Source organism: Magnolia sinica, chromosome 1 (assembly GCF_029962835.1).
Source record: "Magnolia sinica isolate HGM2019 chromosome 1, MsV1, whole genome shotgun sequence".
Taxonomy (NCBI): Eukaryota; Viridiplantae; Streptophyta; class Magnoliopsida; order Magnoliales; family Magnoliaceae; genus Magnolia; species Magnolia sinica.
The window spans coordinates 19681460-19703132 of NC_080573.1; the positions used below are offsets into that span (position 1 = coordinate 19681460).

At 40.2% G+C, this 21673-nt stretch overlaps 1 protein-coding gene across 2 annotated transcripts; it reads right to left on the reverse strand.

The window, feature by feature from the left end:
* Window positions 1–558: 558 nt before the first annotated feature.
* LOC131242382 (disease resistance RPP13-like protein 4) lies at window positions 559–7696 on the reverse strand. Of its 2 annotated transcripts, none has more exons than XR_009169601.1 (3): window positions 5243–7696; window positions 1362–1427; window positions 559–920 (listed from the first exon to the last, which is right to left on the reverse strand). XR_009169601.1 is itself a non-coding variant. In XM_058240978.1 (3 exons), exons 1-3 carry the CDS (start codon window positions 7661–7663, stop codon window positions 889–891), a joined length of 2508 nt encoding a protein of 835 aa, XP_058096961.1. In that variant the 5' UTR covers window positions 7664–7696; the 3' UTR covers window positions 559–888. The 2 variants fall into 2 exon arrangements, 1 of the variants encoding a protein (XP_058096961.1); XM_058240978.1 differs by having other exon boundaries at window positions 5254–7696.
* Between the last annotated feature and the right edge of the window lie 13977 nt (window positions 7697–21673).

Consider the following 21673-nt stretch of genomic DNA (forward strand, 5'->3'; position numbering starts at 1 on the left):
AATGCACTCATTGCATAATTGTATAGCAGTCTAGACTATCCAAATCACTGACCCAACTGTCAATGCGAGCATAAATGAAAATTTTGCACCGGTAAGATAATATTAACCATTTGACTTTTCCCTTCAAATTTGGACCACTCCGTACTGATAGCCATCCATTTGATGGCCATTAATTGGTGATTATTGTGATTTTAGAGATATGCTTCATCCACAATTTGGATAGTCTATATGTACATTAGTATCACATGCGAGGAGGATCAGTCAATACATAGCTGTAGCCTAATTAAAACATTCATAGCCAAAACCCCAAGAAATTGATAATAAAAAAGAGAAATAAAAAGAGTTTCTGTGTGTTTGGAAAAAGTAGATGGTTAATGAGAAAAATTACAACATTGAATGGCATAATTGGTGGGATGTGGCCATCAGACACCATAGAGAATCATGGAGACTGTACAAGAGAAACCGTGAGTATTACCACATATTTCAAGAAAGGTTTTCAATTTCCTGTATTCACCACCACCAGTGACTTGAATACTTTTGATTATACACACTCGAAGATATTCTCAATATTCAATTTAAGTCTTTGAAAAAACACAAGTGCATACCATGGAAAAACACCATGTAAATCTACTAATATCAATGAAATGTATCTAATAGCGAAACCAAGTACATCCCCAGGTATCAGAAACTATCAATTCCAAAAATTTATTGACAAATATAATACAAAAAAGAAGTTTAAAACTTCTGCCCATCTTAGAGGAGGAACAAGAGTTCACAGATTTATCAATGGAGATGGGAAGTTGAAAGTGAGAAAGCTGATGATGAACATTGGATGATAAGCGCCAGAAATTTGCAGTTGCCTCTAGATATAAATCTCCTTTCCTCAAGCTACTCGGAAGAAATCTCCTGTATCGATGTACCTTTGCAAAGAAAGCATAAAGTGAATACCAACTTGCCAGATCCTGACTTGGATGTGAAATGCATCTGCATGCATGTGAAGGTGGTTTCTGTATTCTTAGCCAACCAAATCATTTCTCAAATCTGAACACTCCAAAGATAGTGATTGCTATGCATATGAGCCATGTCTATATGGTAGTGGTAAGAACATAAACAGTTCAAATCAATCTAAGAAAGTACCTTGGCTATTGCCACCCCCATAAAAATACACCCATCATGTCTCCCTTCTATTAGAATTCTTATATAACCAAAAGCAGAACGAATGGGGGGATTATAAATTCAGTGAGTGCATAGAAAAATGGTTATTCCCTACATGTGTGACATATGAAACATGGGATCTATGATGTTGTGAGAATAGCATGTGACAGATGATTGATAAAGGAAATGGAAAAAAATCTTATCACCTTCTTCTTCTCTGGGAAAAGAATAAAACTTGTCTCCTTCGTCTTCTTCTTCAACAGCAACCGTAGCTTCAAAGAGTGAGCATAGAGAGTTAGAGGGAGATGGAACAGAGGTTGGAGATGTCTTCAAAGGAATTTAGGTGTGGCTTGGCAACTAGAATTTTGAAGAACCCACATCTAGCAATTGGATTCTTAAGAATTTCAGCGTATCAAGTTGTGTTTGATGACTCAAAATTTGAATCCAAATGTCTGAGAATTTGAAAAGTTGCTTCTAGAAAGAATTGTAAATCGCTTAAAATCAGAAATTGAATTCTGGCCAAATTCCAAGTTGCGAAAAGTGAAAATTAGCTCTAAAAGAATCTGGATCCTCTGCTGTTGGGAAACAGGGATTTCCTACTTACTGCATTTTCATTGGGAAGTAAGCAATCCCTGTTTCCCAGCAACAGAGAATCCGGACTCACTCTAGAATTAAATTCTAATTCCAAAAGACAATGATTTGGGACAAAAAAAAAACATAGATACTCTAGCAGAGTGTCATCGATGATAATCAGTCACTTACAAAAAAATCTAATATTTCTATTTCAACAAACAAGTGTCTTAGAATTGGCGTTTAGGATTATTGGACCAATCTAACTTTTGGGCTATAACTCATAGACAGTGGTTCTAACTTGAGTTGATGCCATGTGTACCATTTCTAAATACCTGTGTATCAAGTGTCAAACATAGCTAGAGCATCAAATAGCTTGGCCAGTAACATATCAGTCCGTCGGTCAGAAGTGGAGGTTTGTTAATTTACACATGTGGGCATATATCACAACATGATACGCATGTGGCATCTGAGCTTTCCATTAGATGTGATACTGTGTTTGGATCTAGATCGCCTCGCATAAAAGTCAGGTCAGTTTCCACTACTCAGATGTGCAACGTATCAATAGTTGGCTGGTGATCCCAACACAAGCCAGGTGGTTGGGTTGGTGTTAACGCTCAATGGGTACAGCGTGATGCATGTATTTTATCCACACCATCCAATCAAAATTTCAGCTACTTTTAGAGCACAAGCTCAAAAATGAAGAAAATCTAAAGCTTAAGTGGACCACGTCATAGGAAATAGTAGGGATTGAATGCTTACCCCTGAAAACTTCTTAGGGGCACAAAAGTTTTTTATCAAGCTGATATTTGTGTTTTCCCTTCATATATGTCAATGTCACTTAATCAACAGGTTGGGTGACAAAAAAATATCACTATATATATCGATGCTATACATTGATGCCAAACATGTCTTGGTTTCTATACACTTGGCTAAATATATCGTTTCTCAAATTTGAACACTCCAAAGATAGTGATTAATTAGAATAAACTGCCGACAAGTAGATCATGTGAGCCATTGCTATAAATTTCTAAATCATTTATTTATTTTTATTTTTATAAATGTGTGGCCCACTTGATGAGTTGCCCTACCTGTTTTTGTTATGATCACGTATGCTTAGAAGCATAAGATGGATTGATCATCCGTAACAGGGGAGGTCCTTGTGGGCACACTACTACAAAAGAAAATGGTAACAAAACAAGAAAGTTTATAAGGTAGAGCCATCCCTTTACTGCACATGGGTTATGGTCATGTGTCAATTGAGAACGTCCATCTAGTAGGACCCATCTTAAATCATGTTCCCTTCATTTATTTATTTTTTGGTTATGTAAACATAGCCTAAATTTCTTCGGACTGTTGGCTTGGAATCTGCCAACCAGATGGCTAGGATCATCCAATTTATGTATTTTTAATCATGTTTCATCAACAACAGAGGCAATTAAATGAACATACTGAATTGGCACGTCACCCCTGTCATGTGTACTATGGAAAGATCTCTGTAATCCTACACCGGTTCCACCAGCTTTGCCATAATTTCTTCTTTCTATTAGAATTATTATATGACTAAAAGCACAACTGATGGGGATATTTATCCAATCAGTACTGGGTCCATACACAACATACATGGCATTTGTGATGTTTGTTGGGCAGCTAAGATTGCCTAAAGGTATTTGAGCCAAGAATTTCATGGGAAAAGCATGTACATACATACCTGCTTCTGCTTCTTCTTCTTTTTTTCCGTCTTCTGCAGCACCTTTAAGAAGCAAGCCTAAAAAGGAAGAAAAAAGGTAGAAAAAGATGGAAGTGAGGTTAGAAATGTCTTCAAAGGAATTTATAGGTGGTTTTGACACTTGAAATTTGAAAAATCTACATCTATAGTAATTGGGTTCTTGAGAATTTCAATGTGTCAAGTTGTGTTTAACACCTTGAAATTTAAATAATCTCTAAGAATATGAAAAGTAGCTTTTTACGAAGAATTGTAAATGGCTTAAAATTAGAAATTAAACTTTGGCCAAATTCTAAATTGTCAAAAGTGAAAATTAGCTCTAGAATTAAATTTTAATTTCAAAGGACAATAATTTTAAAAAAAAATAAAAAAATAGAACTCTTTAAATGTCATCAATGATAATCAAGCGCTTAACTTATTTAATTATTTGTCTATTGGATTGGTGGACATTTATTGGATGATTAAAACTAAAAAATATTCAATAATGTTTTTATTTCAACAAAAAGTTGTCCCCAATAAGAGTTTAGGATTCTTGGACCAATCTAACTTCTGGGCTATGACATAGAGACAGTGATTCCATAAGTTAATTGGTTTAATTTGAGTTGATGCCATATTTCCATTTCTAAATGTCTGTGTATCAAGTGTCCCATATAGCTAGAGTATTAAATAACCTGACTAGTAGCATATCAGTCATATGTCAGGTATGTGGAAAGTGATACTCTGACCATGGAGGTTTGCTAATTTACACGTGTAGGCGTGTATCACAGGTGTGATATTGTGTTTTGATCTAGATGGCCTCACACAAAAGTCAGGCCAGCTTTCCCAACTTGGATGGGTTATATGTACAATATATAAATACAAATGAATGGTTAGAAGAATTTAAAAAAAAAAAAAAACCAACAATTTACTTTGTATTGCGTGGCCTGAAAGAGTGATTTTCTCTGATTTAGAGAAAATCTAAATAACTCCGTGGGGCCCACTGCGATGTTAGTGTCTTATCCACACCATCCGTCCGTTTAATTACCAGCTCATTTTAGGGTATAAGCCTATAACTGAACCCTATCTACAGCTCAAGCGAACCACACCACAGGAAACAGTGGGAATTGAATGTCTACCATTGAAAATTTTGTGGGGGCTACAGAATTTTAGATCAAGCTGATATTTGTGTTTTCCCTTGATCTGTCTTTGTGACCTCGTTAACAGGTCGGATGAGAAATAAACATCATTGTGAGCCCTGTGAAGGTTTCAACAGTAGATAAACGTCACTATCCCATTGTTTCCTATGGTGGGGCCCACAGAAGTTGGTGACATCACTTCAAGTCTTGCTACTCAACCTGTATCTAATCCGTGTCCGAAATAAACATCCTTTGTGGGCCCTGTGAAGTTTTCAACTATGGATGTCATTATCCCCACTGTGGTCCACTTTCTTTTTTTTGCAGCCCAAGCTCAACTTTTGGACTTCAGATATGATTCAATTTTGGCTCCTGCCCTAAAGTTAGCTGGAAAAACAATTGAACAGTGTGAATAGAATACGAATCCGGACTCATAGAATACATACATATATACTGGGTCCCGCAGAGTTTACTCCGAAGGTTGAACGGTGTGGATGCAATCCGCTTCCGTAGATTGAATGGGTAATTTGCGGCACACTTGCCAGCACGGCACACGTACGAGAGTAATAAAAAAAGGTATGGCGTGGCATAGTGCAGTGGTCGCGAATCACCTCTTCAATGCATCTAACGCAGGGTTCACAAATGGTTTTGGATATAAATGTAATAAAGTTTGGGTTACCCTTTAATTACCTGAATCTTCTTTTCTCCTCCATATATTCCACTTCCGACGAGATGTAACATCGAATGGGAATGACTTGAGCTTCGGACAATTGTAAACCTTGAGGACTCTTAAAGACGGCATTGCCCTTCGCATCCTGTGCCACTCTTCATCCATCTCTTTTAACGATGCTAGCACCAAGACCTCCACTTTCCATACCCCACTCTCGCTGTCCCAAAATCTTTGACCCATCTCCCTAATCCTTCCCCCATTAATCCAAAGAAACTGAAGATTGGGAAGGGAAGTAGGACTGAGCCACGCAGGTGTCCTTTCTCCTGGCCACTTCCAAAGATACAACTCTCTCAGGGATTTAAGAGGAGGAGGAGAAAGCTCACCTTCAATCTTATTTACAACTCCATCTCTTTCAACAGAAATTCCCTCAAAATCTAACATTAGACTTTGCAAATGCTGGAGCATTGATAACACATTCCATTCCCATTCTTCTATTTCTTCAACTGACTTTATCTTCATCCAAAGTTCTCTAAGTTTTGTCAAGCTCTTCAACTCCGAAATACCGGATCCATTTTTATTCACAGGACTAAACCATCCTAACCGTTCGAGATTTGAAAGCTTCCCAAGCCCTTCTGGCATGCATTCTAATGACCCCGACCAAATTTGGATAGCTGTCAGCTTATCTAATGTTGTGATTGACACAGGAAGCCTTTTCAAATTGGGGCAGTTGGATAAACGTAGAATCCGAAGATTACGAAGATTTCCGATTGAATCGGGCAGTGATATTAAGGCAGAACTACACTGTATGTTAAGATAAACGAGGTGATGTAATGACCCCATCCCACTCAACCAATCGCTGCACACCACATCTCCATCGAGATTCCTGTCTGACAGTGAAAGAGATAACACCCTCAACCACCTTACTTCGCATAGTTTTGCTTTTAGACTTGCAATCATCTCTTTGCTATGAATGTCCTTCCCAACCAACGTCCGCAGCTTGGTGGAACTGTTTCCAATGCTCTCTACAGCTGTATTCCCCACAATTCCCAAACGACGAGACTGCTCACTGAATGCGGGACTACCTCCACAGTCCAACCTCACAAAAAAGCTTTCTTCTCTTGCAATTCTTATTACCATATCTCGAACCATATCATGCATTTTGCAACGATAAAAGCTTCTTTCGAACAAATTTTCATTCGCTCCTAGTATCAAAAATCGATTAAATAATTCTGAAAGACATTCTTCTCCTATTTCAAATGCCGTTTTCCCTTTTCTTCCCCAAACAAAACCCTCACCAATCCACCAGTTAACCATGTCAGGAACATAAATTTCAAAATCTTCAGGAAACATGGCAAAGCACAAAAGGCAAGGTTTTAAGTGTGTTGGGAGCTCTTCGTAGCTTAACTCTAAACTTGAAATTACCGGCTCATCTTTCCCACTGATTTTCAATTCGTCTTTTAAGTGCTCTGATATTCGCCTCCATTCATGGATAGAATCACTCTTCCCCAACATCATTCCACCCACAACCTTGATTGCTAATGGCAGTCCCCCACACCTTGCAACAATCTCCTTTCCCAAGCCCTCCAAGTCTGGATTTGTGCACTTACCTCCAGTTCTTGCAAAAGCTACTTTGCTAAAGAAGGACCAACTATCTTCATTTGAAAGAGTTTGGGGATAGTGTATGCGTGCTCCCATTGATTTAGCAACCTCCTCATTCCTAGTTGTAACAATAACACAACTGCCCTCCACTCGGGGCAAACCAGACTTCAAGCTATCCCACCACATCCCTTCGTTCGTTTCCCAAACATCGTCCAAAACTACCAAGTATTTCGCATCTAATTTCCTGTTAAGACTTTCCAATAGCTCCACAACATCATTTCCCCCCAGAGATTCCTCTTCTACATCTAGCTTTTTTAGCATCTTCTTCAGCAATTCATTCAATTTGAAACTTTGAGAAACAGTAACAAAGACCAAGTGATTAAAAGAGTTTTTCACACTCTCACTGTGACATATCTTTTGAGCAAGTGTGGTTTTACCGATTCCCCCCATTCCAGCTATTCCAATCACCATTGAGGGTCCATCCGCTTCTAAGATCCAATTTATAATCTTCATTGAGTCATCTTCTAATCCCACCATTTCAGCTTCGTGCATCAGGATTGGGTAGGTTATTCCCATATTCCCACCATCTTCATCTTTGCCAGGTTGGCGAGGAGCTGTTTGCAAGTAGGACTTCATATTCTTCTTCACCTTCCTTACCCCTTGATTTATATTCCTCAGCCGCTTTCCCAACTGATGACGGGATTTCAAATGAGTAGGAAAGCAATAACTTGTAAAATTTGGTGCACACCCTTCATGTTTTTTCTGGAATAGAAGTTGACAATCTGCTATTACATCTTCAGCGTCGTATACCAACTCTCTTAAATTGCTCATCACCGTCTCGAGAATATCATTCCTATCTCTTCTCTTCACCTGATCAGCTACCTTGAGATAGCTCTGCATGTACTGAAGCTCCTCCTTTGTTTCCTCAAACTGATCATCAAACTCAAGTAGCTGACGACCTTCACTTATGAGTATTGACAACAAATTATCCAGAAGAACACTGACAACGGCATCTGCCATTTTCCTGTGAAATAGAATCATATCTTTATGAAAATGGAATTCAAAACGAGGAAAAACTAAAGACTAAGAAGAAAATATTGCAATTAAATTGGCTACAAGAAAGTAATTGCATCTCTTTATGAGCCTTGGATCTGCTCATTTTTTGGGCTTATAACTCTAAATGAAATGGCCAAATGGATGAACCGTGTGGATAAACCCAGACATCACAGTGGCCCCCAGACCGTGTTAAGCTCTGGACAAGGAGGAGTTGTACCCAATCTGCATCCCATTGGAAATGTTCACAACAGCATACGAAGGGCATGAGTTTAGTCATGTTTCAGTCAGTCCCAACCGTTGGGACCACCTCGATGTATGTGTCGTATATCTATGCCATCCATTTGTTTTGCCAACTCATTTTAGAACATGGTTGCAAAATTGAATCATATCCAAATCTCAGGTAAATTACACTATATGAAACAATGATCATTGAACACCCACCATTAAAAACTTCATAGGATTTATGATAATGTTTATTTGCCATTCAACTTATCGATAAGGTCACACGGACCTAGATGAAGGGAGAAAAACAAATATCAATTTGGTCCAAAACTTTTGTAGCCTACACGAACTTTTTTATTATCTATTACTATCATTTCTTATGATGGTCTCTAAGGGGCCCACAGAATGGTCTATTACTACTGTTTCTTATGTGCTGAGGGAGTAGATGCGGTGTGGCTCCCGCCTCATCCAATAAGGACATTGTGGGGCCCACCTTGATGTATTTAATTAATATCCATGCTTTCCATTCATTTTGCTAGATCATTGTAGGGCATGAGCTGGAAAACGAAGAACATCCAATGCTCAGGTGGACTATACTATAAGAAATGGTGGTTGATTGAACCCCCTACCATTAAAACCTTCCTAGGGCCCACTGTAATGTTTCCATAATGTTTGTTTGCCATCCAACCTATTGATAAGGTGACTAGGGGTGTACATCGAGTCGAACCGAGTCGAGCTAGCCTCAGCTCGACTCGGCTCGGCCACTGGCTGACCTCAGCTCGAACTCAGCTCGGCTCAGTCCTGGAGCCTAACTGGCTAGCTCGGATCGGTTCGGTCAGCAACTTGAGCCGAGTTTGAGCCAAGATCGAGCCGAGTTCGCCATTGAGGCATTTCCACAAACACCTAGACTGCACCTTCAAAATACCTGGACTGCACCTTCTAAACAATGCAAAAAACAAAGTTGCTACAGCAGAGCTCTTGAACACAACAAAAAACAACAATACTCAACTTCTCCACTAACATTTCACTGCAAAAAATGAGTTTACAGCAGGAATATATAGAGATTTCAGAGACAATAGATGATTTTTTTACTTCCGAATTTAAGAAGGATAAGCCTAGAAACCTAGAGAAAGCAAAGGACACAGGGAAGTGACATTGGAGATAAAAAAGACAAACCAAAAATAGAAAAAGAAGATACCTTCCTTGCCACCGGCAACACTTCGTTGAGTCATTTTATCAAACACTTGGTGAGCAACATCAAAGACAAAGTAATCGAGTCACCGAACTGGTTCAATCCGAGTTCGATTCGAGCTGGATTCGAGCCGAGTCAAGTCGAACTGGGGCCTGCTCGAACTCGGCTTGAACCAGTGTTCGAAATATCGGTATCGCACAATGTATAGCACCCTTGGGATACATATACGTATCGGTTATCGCACGAGATATATCATTTGTATCGCATAGTTTATCGCACTTTTTGGGAAACATGGGAAAATATTGGGAAAATGGTTGAATTTTTTAATGAAACTTTGGAGATTGTTAAAAAAGACCTCTATACACACTTTTAAATCATAAAATCTCAAAAAAGAAAGGCACATAATAGGTTTCCTTTGTAGAGGGTCCTAAGCTCTGGGTTGTCCGATTGAACTAAGACAACTATATCTAGTATCCACCCCGTCTATCTTTTTTTTTATATCATTTTAGGACATTATGCAAAAAATCAAGCAGATCCAATAATAAGGTAGACCATATCGTAGGAAAAAATGGTGATTGACCATTAGTGGGCCACTTGAACTATGGATATGCTTCACTTTTTGGGCTAAAATCATAAAATTATATGGTATAATGGATGGACGGAGCAGATAAAATACATGAATTATAGTGGCCCCACAGAGTTTACTCACTACGTGGTTCCCACCCCAGATGGACGCGGATTTCTAACGAAAGCCTTTCGCAGGAAGCTCCTGCGCTGGGAACCCAAATGGGGTCCACTGTGATGTTTGTGAGAAATCCTCCCCTTCCATCAGTTTTGTGAGTTCATTTCAGGACAATATGCCAAAAATGAACCGTATATAAAGCTCGAGTGGGCCGTGCTAAAGGAAAATGTGGTTAGGGAAGTTCCTACCATTGAAACCTACCTAGGTTCGACAGGGATGTTTACATGCCATCCATACTGTTAATAACTTCATTCCTACAGGGATGAACTGAAATCACAAATATTAGCATGATTCAAAACTTTCATGGCCTATGAATATTTTAACTATGGATATTCAATTATCACGTTTTCGGCCCACTTGAGCTTTGGAAACGGTTCATTTTTGGCATCGTGTCCTAAAATAAACTCACAAAACAGATGAACGGATAGGATTTCTCATAAAAATCACAATGGGCCCCGCCTGAGTTCCCAGCGCAGGAACTTAATGCAAAAGTCTTTCGCAGGAAATCCGCGTCCATCGAAGACGCTCCTCCGTCAAGTTGTCGGAACGGTTCAAAGTTAAATGGGCCCCACAGTAATGTATTTATTATATCTATACCGTTCATGCATCTGGAGAGATCATTTTAGATCAAATGAGTAATATCCAAAGCTCAAGTGGACCACACCACAAATAGCAGTGGGGACTGATTCTCACCGTTAAAACATTTGTAGGGCCCACCATAATGCCCACCATAACGTTTATTTTTCATCCAATTCATTCATTAGGTCACACAAATCTGGATGAGGAAAAAGAAATATCATATCGATCCAAAACTTTTGTGACCCCAAAAGGGTTTCAATGGTAGACCTTTAATCTTCCACTGCTATTTTCAGTGTGGTCCACTTGATCTTTGGATCCGTCTTATTTTTTGGCTCAAGCCTTACGACAAGCTCGCCAAATGGACGAATGGTTTGGATATAACGCATACCTCATGATGGGACCCACAGAACCCAGTGACGACATCAACACACCAGTCGGTGGTGTGCGGTACACCACTTATTCCAAAAAAAGGGCCGGACGCCCTTTTTTTCTCAACAGAGAGGGTTCCGGCCCCAAATATCTCCCAAATCTTCAGATTCCGGTGAAGATTCTTCGGATTTCGACAAGGATTTCCCCCGATGTCGCCCAAATACCCGGATTTCTTCAGATTTTGACGGATTTCTCTCCCAAATCGAAGATTTTGCTTGCACTAACCTACAAAAGAAGCTTCAATTGGAATGGCCCACCAAATGGAAGCTTTTGATGATGACGATCTCTTGTACAGGTACTGAAATCCAGTTTCTTGTTTTTTTTTTCAATTTTTTTGAGGAAATCGCACGATATCGTCGAAATATCGTGCGATATCGACGATATATCGGCCGACATCTGAATTTGGGATTTTTTGGTATCTTCTGGGGGTTATCGAGGGTGTAACGTCTTGCATGGGTGTGATAATGATAATACCGGCCGATATATCGGCCGATAGTATCGATATTTTGAACACTGGCTCGAACTCATTTTCAACCTAAAAAAATCAGCTTGACTCGGCTCGAACTCATCTTCGAACCGAGTCGAATCGAGCTTTTTTGAGTCAAGTCGAGTGAGCCTCAGTTCGTGTACACCCTTAAAGGTGACACAAGCCTAGATGAAGGGAAAAAGGCAAATATGGTTTGATCCAAAACTTTTGTGGCACACTAATAGTCAATCGCCACTATTTCCTATAGTATGGTCTACCTAAGAATCGGATCTTCTTCATTTTTAGGCTCATGTGCTTAAATGATATGGAAAAATGGATGGACAAATTGGATATAGAATACATAAATCAAGGTGGGCCCAATGATAAGGACGGTACGGTTGAGCCCGGACCACACCTAGTCCACTCCCTTGTCTTGAGCGCGAGTTGGCTGCAACCCTAGAACCAACTATGTATGTTGTACATTGTATATACACACCATCCATATGCTTTTCCAGCTTATTATAGGGCATGGTCCAAAAAATGAAACATATACAAATTTCAAATGGACCACATCGCAGGAAACGTTAGTTATTGACAAGTAAAAATCTTTTGTGGGTGACAAAAGTTTTAGATCAAGGTGATATTTGTTATTATTATCAATAATATTATTATTATTTTCTTCTCATCTAGGTTTATGTGACCTTATCAACTGGTTGAATGGTGAATAAACATTATGGTGGATCATAAGGAAGTTTTTAACGATGAGCGTTCAATGACCAATATGCTCAATTACTGTTTTTTTTTTTTTTTTCTTGAATCTGGACTGGATTTAGCTTGGTTCCATTTTATTATAAACCAAAATTAAAATCAGGCCCATTTAAAACCAGGGTCCAAACTGGGTTAGAGAAGTTGATTTTGAGAGGACCTAGACTTGACTTATTAATTAGGAACTTTTAGGCCTAGAGCTGCACCATGGTCCAAATATTTGGACATAGACCCACTCAGGTCCAATGACCCTTGTCGATTTGATACATTTGCACCCCTACTTCTATTTAGGTAAGGTAGAAAATATTTTGGGCCAGGCTGAATCAAAATTCTGAATATGCCGCCTGCCCAACAAGCCTACCTAGTCAAATTATGTGTCTAAACCAACCCAATTCCGAAACCATTGAGCATTTAAATCCAATGTTGTGATGAGTCGGAAGTGGGCTAGGTGAAGGTCGTAGAACCACACATTCTATCACAGCACCTTTCATTATTTAAATACCTATGGAGAAATGATAAGGTGGGTTGTATGAATGGAAACCTTGCCGTGGACATAATTGTACTTGGAATCGTTGACATCCACATCAACAATCCGGACCATCCATTAGGTACAACCCGCTCTTCATAGACAACCTTAAAAAATATTATGTGGATCAGATGATTTAAACCGTCCATTCAGTGTCTTGAAGAGATTGACTGACACAGGGATGTACGGGATGAGGTTGATCATCGTCTTCCTCAAGGATAACTAATTCGAATCCACAAAGCTTCTCTAGACTACTCAGAGGAAAATCAAGAAAATTAGAAATAAATTCTAAAGAAATTTGATTGATATCTGAATAAATGATTTTACACCCTTTTAAATGGGGATACTAAGCCATGGAAGAAGTTTCGGAATCAAACTACAACTAAAAATCCTAGAAATCGCGACTTACTATAAATAATAATTTTACTATTTATAGACGGTCGTGATGTCTACTAGTGGGCATGATTTTCAGCCAAAAATACTAAGTGTCCTATTTGGCTGCACCATGGCGTTCTCCTAATTATTCTAAGCACTTTTCATGTGGGGTGCAACTCCTAAAGCCCAACGGATGAAGAGTTATACTCAAACTAAAACTTATTATAAATAGTAAAAACGAAATTAAAATAGGGATTCGACCGTCGATTTGGTGGTATTTCGTAAATTCGTCAGGCGCAACCCGGCATAACGGGGTTGGGTGGATAAAGTAGGTCATCCTAACCCAAAATCATATACGGTACATCCGATAGCTCATTCCGGTTTACGAGATACGTTCGTTTTAAGTTCTAGCGGTCCGGATCACCTTCACTTCCAATCGGGCCTTTTCTGATCCATCTTAGCCATGAAACTATTCGCAACCCACTCTACATCAGTCCCCTCCACTTCAAAAGAACTCGTCCTGCTTTGGTTCATGATACTCAGTCAGGTCCGCGACATTGAAAGTCCGTGAGATCGCCATGTCATCTGGAAGATTAACAACGTAAGTGTTGTCATTGATCTTTCAGATTATTGATACCGGTCTAATCTTCTTATTCTTTAGTTTATTGTACGTCCCGGTCAGAAATATCTCTTTGCGTAGATGGATCATAATGTGGTCGCCCACCTCAAACACTTTTTGTTGTCGATGCTTGTCCACTTGCTTCTTGTACTTCTCGTTCGAGGCATGTACCTTGGTTTGCACTTCGGCATGAATGCCCATGATCATATATATCTGCCATATATTTTGCTGCAATGCTCATGCCTGGGAGCTTGGGCAGAGGGACCATCAGTTTGTGGGTGGTAGGCGCTGATGAACTAAAGTCGTGTACCAAATCGAGTCCACAAAGACCGTCAAAAGTAATTAATAAACTTTGTGTCGCAGTCAGAACTAATGGTCTTGGGAACCTCGTGTAGCCGCACTACCTCTCTAAAGAATAGATTCGCCACGTGTGTTTCATCGAGGGTCTTCTTGCATGGGATAAAGTACGTCATCTTGGAGAAATGAACAACCGCCAAGAACACTGAATCCATGCAGCGTTGTATCCGTGGGAGGCCAAGCACGAAGTCCATAGATAAATCTTTTCAAGGGTCATCAGGCACATGTAACGGGGTGTAGAGGCTCATATTATGTGATTGCCCCTTGAAAGTCTGACAAACATGACAACATTACACTACATTTCCCACATCACATACCAATTGCAGCCAGTAATATCGCTCCTCCACAAGAGCTCGTGTCTTATCTCACTCAAGGTGTCCACCAAGGCCACCTCCATGTAGCTCTTGAATAATCTCCTCCCTCATAAAACTTTGGGGGATGCACAATTGATTCCCTTTGAAGAGGAAATTGTCTAGTATATGTAGGTCATTGGGTTTACCTTCTCGGCACTTCATCTAAGAATCTTTGAAGTCATCGTCTTTGGCATATAGCACCTTGATACAGTTGAAGCCGACTATCTCATTGCTCATTGTAACAAGTAGTGATGCGACGGCTAATTGCATCAGCTACCTTGTTTTGCTACCCTGACTTGTGCTTCGGAACGAACCTGAATTCCTATAAAAACATAACCTATCTAGCATGCACACAATTCACGTTAGCCTGATTATTAATAAATTTTAATGCTTGATGATTAGTGTACAGAACAAACTCTCTTTGAATCAGATAATGCCACCAATGTCGCAACGCCTGAACAATTGCGTACAACTCAAGCTCATACGTCAACCACTTCTTTCGGGCTTCGCCGAGCTTCTCATTATAGAAGGCTACTAGCCTGCCTTCCTGTGATAATACTCCAATTCCGACATATGAAGTATCCCACTCAACCTCAAATAGCTTGTCGAAATTAGGAAGAACCAAGACCAATGTGTGGACAACTAATGCTTGATCTCATGAAAGCTCTCGTCAACCTCATCGGTCCACTGAAACAATCCTTTTTCATGTAATCTGTGATAGGTTCGACTATCATGCTAAAATTTCGCACGAATAGACGATAAAAGGTCGCCATCCAGTGGAAACTCCTCACTTCATGAATGTTTCTCCGGATCGGTCATTGCCTAATGGCTCGTACCTTTTCATCGTCCACACAGATGCCCATGGACATTACAATAAATCCTATGAACAATAGGTTGTCCATTAAAAAGCTACACTTCTTCAAGTTGAGGTACAACTTGTTAACTTATAGGACCTGCAACACCTGCCTGAGATGTTCCATGTGCTCAATCTCATCCTGGCTATATATCAGGATATCATTAAATATACTAGCACAAATCGGCCAGTGAACAGTTTTAGCACTTGATTCATCAAACACATAAAAGTGCTTGGTGCGTTCGATAGACCAAAGGGCATGACTAGTTACTCACACAATCCTTCTTTGGTCTTGAATGTCATTTTCCACACATCACCGGATCGGATATAAATTTGATGGTACCCGCCCCTTAGATCCTGCTTAGAGAACACCTTGGCGCTTTTTAGCATATCAAGCATGTAGTCCAATCGCAGTATTGGGAACCGATATTTGATGGTAATTTTGTTGATTGTCTGACTATCAACACACATGTGCCATCTCCCATCTTTTTTTTGGCATTAATAACACTAGTACGGAACATGAGCTCATGCTCTCTCTCAAAAGACCCTTACAAATCAATTCCTCCACCTGCCCCTGAATGATCTCATACTCCTTCGAACTCATCCAATAATGAGGGCGGTTGGGTAGGCTAGCCCTAGGGATGAGGTCTATGTGACGTTGGATATCCCTCATGGGGGGGAGTAATCCATTAGATAAATCTTTAGGCTAGACTTATTTGAATTCGTTTAACAATAATCTTAAACTTAGAGGAATGTTTGATGGCTCCGATTCCTCGCCCTTCACCAATACGGCATATACCTCTCCGGTTTCCTTGAATTCTTCCATGAAATCCCGAATGGTCAGGAGGTAACTCCCCTCCACTTTAGAAGCTTCAGGGTGGTTCTTTGGTGACATAGGGGCAAGGATTATTTTTCGACTATTCTTGACGAAGACGTAGACATTGTCTCGTCCTTGGTGGGTCGCATCACGATTCGACTGCCATGGTCAACCGAGTGACATATGGCATGCTTCCATATCAACCACATCATAAAGTATTTGATCCTTATAAGTTTTGTCAATTGAAAATGAGACAATGCATTGTTCAGTTACCTTGGTCTCGTTCACTTTTTTTATCCAGCCAATTGAGTACGAGGAAGGGTGTTTTGTCGTTGGTAGCTGTAACTTATCCACCATCATTCTAAAGACGATGTTCTCGCTACTGTCACTGTCTATGATTACATCACAGACTTTGCAGTTAACAATGCACCCCGTACGGAATATATCGTGTTGTTGTAGATGTAATTTCTTCCGTGGGATGTACAGTAATCTCCTTATAACTAGAGATTCGCCACGATCCTCGCCCGTCCATTCATCGCCACCTGCTCCTTCCTCAGTGGCTTGTTCATGTTCATCAAAGCCAGGGTCTTCTTTTGCAGCATTACCTTCAATGCCCCATTCGTTTACGGTCAAGTGAGTTGCAAGGCGTTGAGGACAGGTGTTTGATAAGTGGCCCAGTTGGCCACAATAGTAACAATTGTTCGACCTTAGACGAACGTAATGATTTGGAATCCTACTCGAGCTCGCTGTTGTGGGTGCCACACGTTGAAGCCTAGATGAGTCACTCCTTGTATCACGGTTTGCAATTGCAGGAGGTTGAAAACGTTCTCCTACTGGTTCTTTTCTTCGTGCCAGCACCGGATCCTGTGTGGGACTCATCATGGGGGGTCGAGTTGAAGGATACGACCGATAAAGACTCTTACAAGTTGCGTTTCGGCCCTTCCTGCCAACTGGACTGCTTCATCCACGGTCCTGACTGGGTGCATCTGAATTCGATCCTGAATTGTCGATCGCAACCCACCTATAAATTGTGATTCCTTCTGCAATTCAGATTATGACAGATCGTTTCGTTTTGCCCATCGCTGGAATTCTTCGGTATAATCTGTGACGGTTCGATTTTCTTGTCTGTAATTTTGGTATTGCTGGAATAATAATACATACTTGTAATCACTAGGGAAGAATCGTGATCGAAGAAGGCGTCTCATCCGTGGCCATTATGATATGGGCGTCTTGTTCTGTCGGGCACGTGAGAGTTGTAATTGCTCCCACCATGCAGCAGCACTAAATTTTAATTTAAACGCTATTAATTTCACATTTTTATGCTCTAGCACGTCCATATAATGAAAATATATTTCTGCTTCGGCTAGTCAGTCGAGGAAATCTTTTATGCGTAATGAATTGTTAAAACTAGGAAGTTTGGCCTTACCTCAATAATCTCTTTCAGCATGATATAGATGATCGCCTCCATGGATTGGTCGCCAGGCAAACCCTTCATTAAGGTCCTCGCTGCTAGAGCTCGAATCATCTGGTGTATCCCTACAATTTACCATTGGTAGTGCTCTACGGAAATCAGAGTAGTGTCGTACAACAACCACAGGCAGTGGATCATCGCCTAGGGCTTGAGGCAGAAGTAACGCATCCGCAAGACGGTTGAGAGTTGCCTGCAGCCCTTTCATGGTCAATTGACTCTCCCAATGGAAAGCTTTCATTCTTTCCGAAGGATAATGAATCCCTGAATCACCGTCAACAAGATTTTGATTCATACCTTCGTCGTTTGCCATTGGCCCGAGAGAAATCCTCATTCTGATACCAATTGACGCGTGGATGAACATGATGAGGTTGATCACCGTCTTCCTGAAGGATAACTACTTTGAATCCACGAAGCTTCTCTGGACTCCTCACAGAGACTTCTCGAATCCACGATGAAAAATGAAAAAAATAGAAATAAATTCTAAAGAAATTCATAATTTGATTGATATATGAATAAATGAGTTTACACCCCTTTAAATAGGGATACTAGGCCATGGAAGTAAGTTTCGGAATCAAACTACAAATTAAACTCCTAGAAATTACGACTTACTATTTATAGACAGTCATGATGTCTGCTAGGGCGCATGGTTTTCGGCCAAAAATAGTAAGTGTCCTATTTGGCCGCACCATGACGTTCTCCTAATTATTCTAAGCACTTTTTATGTTGGGCGCAACTCCTAAAGCCCAATGGATGAAGAGTCATACTCAAACTAAAACTTACTATAAATAGTACTAAAAACGAAATTAAAATAGGGATTCCATCAATCTGGTGGTATTTCGCAAATTCGGCATGCGCAACCCGGCATAGCAGTGTTAGGTGGCTAAAGTAGCTCATCCTACCCCAAAATCATAAATGGTACATCCGATGGCTCATTCTGGTTTGCGAGATACGTCCGTTTTAAGTTTTGATGGTCCGGATCACCTCCGCTAACTTACGATCGGGCCTTTTCTGATCCATCTTGGCCATGAAAATATCTGCGACCCGCTCTACATCATTGACGGACAAGATTGTTCATTAAAGATGAGTCGGGTAAAGGATGTTTAGGACCACCTGCTTGTTGTTGTAGTTTTCGTACAGTAAAGAAAGAGTATTAGACTAGATGTAATGGAATATTTAACGAATTTGGACATGTTGGACGGTCCATACATGAAACAAAATAAGCTAAAGATGCAAGAATGTCATTAATCAGATGAGTGAACCTTCTGATCAATAGCATGGAAGATTGGAAGGTCAAGATTAAGCAGAGAAAAGACTCCATGCATTTACTAATGGGGAGCTGCCTAGGGTTGTTTATGTTTTTAAAAAATCACTTTGGTTAGATGATGCTAGCCACTCAATCTATAAATTGTAAAATGAATAGTTTTTAAAATTTAAAATAAAAAAAAAAATTAAAAATTCCGGCATTCAAAGGGTTAGGATCCCTTCCCCTATAAGTCATGATAAAGCAGTAGAAAGAAGCATACCGGAATGAATGGAGAACTAGTAAAAAGAGAAAGAAGGAAGATGGCTTGTGCAATCAACAGGAGAAAGAAGCGCTTTGGTCAGACGATCCTAGCCACTCAATTATCAGTCCCTTATAAGTCATAATATATAAAACAGTAGAAAGAAGTATACCGGAAAGAAGGGAGAGCTTCTCAAAAGAGGAAGATGTGGAAGATGGATTCTGTAATCAATCGGAGAGTTTTAGAGAGATTGGAGATGGCCAAGGCAGCATATAAAGAACTTTCTACTTTAAAAACAAAAAACAATCATATAGATTAAGTCGTTTTAGGGCACGAGCAGAAAATTGAAGCAGATATCAATTGGACTATACCACAAAAAGCAGTAGAGATTAAACACCTACCATTGAAAATTATTTGGGAATCATAAAGAGTTTTCGATGAAGCTATAATATTTGTCTTTTCCCTTTATCCAGGTCTGTGTGACTTTATGAACAGATTGGATGGCTTAATTTAAACAGTCCATTCAGTGTAGAGATTGATGGACAAGATTGTCCGTTAAAGATGAGTTGAGTAATAGATGTTTAGGACCACCTGATTGCTGTAGTTTTTGTCGAGTGATGAAAGAAAAATTAGCCTAAATCTAATGGAACTAATGACTATTGGATGGTAGAAATATCAAACGACATCAGCTAAATAGGCAAGAATTAAACGATTGAACCATCCTATCAACAGCACGGAAGATTGGAGGGTGGAAAACAACTAGAGAAAAATAGGTCCCTTGACGCATGTACTAAAAGAAGCTACTTAGATTATTTATGCTTTTAAAAAAACACTTCGGTCAGACAATGCAAGCCACTAAGTATATAAATTGTAAAATGGACTGTTATTACAAATTATACTCCCAGGTTTCAAGTGGTAGGATGATCTGATCGCTCCATGTGTACGAAAGCAACTAGTTGTGCCGTAAGCCTCCAACCTTGGTATCAGAGAATTCAACGGATCTCCGATTATTTTCATTTAAAAAGGTAAATACCCCCCTTCTTTTTTCAGGTGGTGCGTGCGTGCTTCGCTTTTACAATTCCAACGTGGCACGTGTATGAAATCCTGGCAAATCATGACTAAACGGCCTGGATGATTACAGTGGCCTATTGGCTACAATCATGATCTGGTATACAGATGAACGGCATGGATGAAAATCACATACATCACGTTGGGCCTACATTCAAGGCCGTGAGGGGGAATGCCGAACTGCCGTAGTTAAAGCCGGTGGCTGTGCAAGTGCATTTCCACCCGGTTAAGACTCAGAGAATGGAAGCGGTATTGGAGTTTTCCATTGAAGGCAGATTTTGGCAATACCAACTGATTTTGTCAAAATCAGGGAGTGATTTTTGGCAATACCAACTGATGTGTGTCCATATGACCCAATGCAACTAGAAGCATTATAATATTAAGTCTTTTGAGAGCATAGGAGTATTTCCCATCGATGCAACCTCTATTTTATCTATGTTGTGGAAATCGGATGGTTATGAGAGTATAATGCCAAGTTTGGATGAATTGGATCATTGGATCAGTGTACTTTTTGCATGAAATTCATTGATTGTAAAATAGACCTAATGGTCGGTCCAGATCTATCACCAATGGTCTGGATTACCGAATGGAGGGACCCACTTGTCAGAATCCTCTATGCGATGTACATCACATCAGCTATATGGCTGTTGTATTGACATCAGCAAGTCCTGTGGGTCTGATCACGAGGTATGTGTTAATATCCAAACCGTCCATCCATCTGATGAGCTCAGATTTAGGCTTGAGAAGAAAAATAAGACAGATATAATTATTAAGTGGACCACAATGTAAAATGCAGTAGGGATTGAACGTCTACCAATGAGGATCCCCTTGATGCCTATGTTCTAAATCCACGCCGTCCATCCGTTTTTTTCCAGATCTTTAAGCAACTTTCAGAGGTCAGAGAGAGGGAATGTGTCAGGCCCATGTCCTAGTGTCCGTTCCATTCCGTAGGGTTCCGCAGTTCTCTCGGTTGAATTTCGGCAACCCGCGACCTTTTAATTGCATTTACGCGCAACCCTGAGTCACATCCTGTAATTCAGAGCCGACTCAACCCGAGACCTGCGTCATTGCGACCGCGTTGTTGCCGCGTCTCATGCGCCAATCCGACGTCTAGATCATAAGATGTGGGCCGCGCATGATCATGGCCGTGGACCGCATGTTGCAGGACCCACCTATCTAGATTTGCACATTTCCCTAGGTCATCATGAGGATGACATCACCCCTACACCTAGCCACCCTACTACCCTACTCCATAACCCCATGTCTCTTACATCTCATGATTATTTTTCTTCCCCATGCTCTTACAAGTCATCATACCTACCTATGAGAGAGAGAGCCTACCTAGCTACTCTCTCTCTCTTATCTCTCTTTCCCTCCCTTTCTTCCTCATTTTCATTTTCCTCCATTGCTAGCAAGAGAGCTCCAAAAAAAAAAAATCCAGCCCCTTTC

Excerpts from the sequence above, each read along its gene's own strand:
- LOC131242382 (XM_058240978.1), bottom strand. The coding sequence starts at position 7,663 with ATGAGCAATTTAAGAGAGTTGGTATACGACGCTGAAGATGTAATAGCA. Across the intron at positions 1,428-5,253 it reads GAGGAGAAAAGAAGATTCAG|CTACGGTTGCTGTTGAAGAA; the intron begins GTAATTAAAGGG and ends CACTCTTTGAAG. Across the intron at positions 921-1,361 it reads TTTTCCCAGAGAAGAAGAAG|GTACATCGATACAGGAGATT; the intron begins GTGATAAGATTT and ends TTCTTTGCAAAG.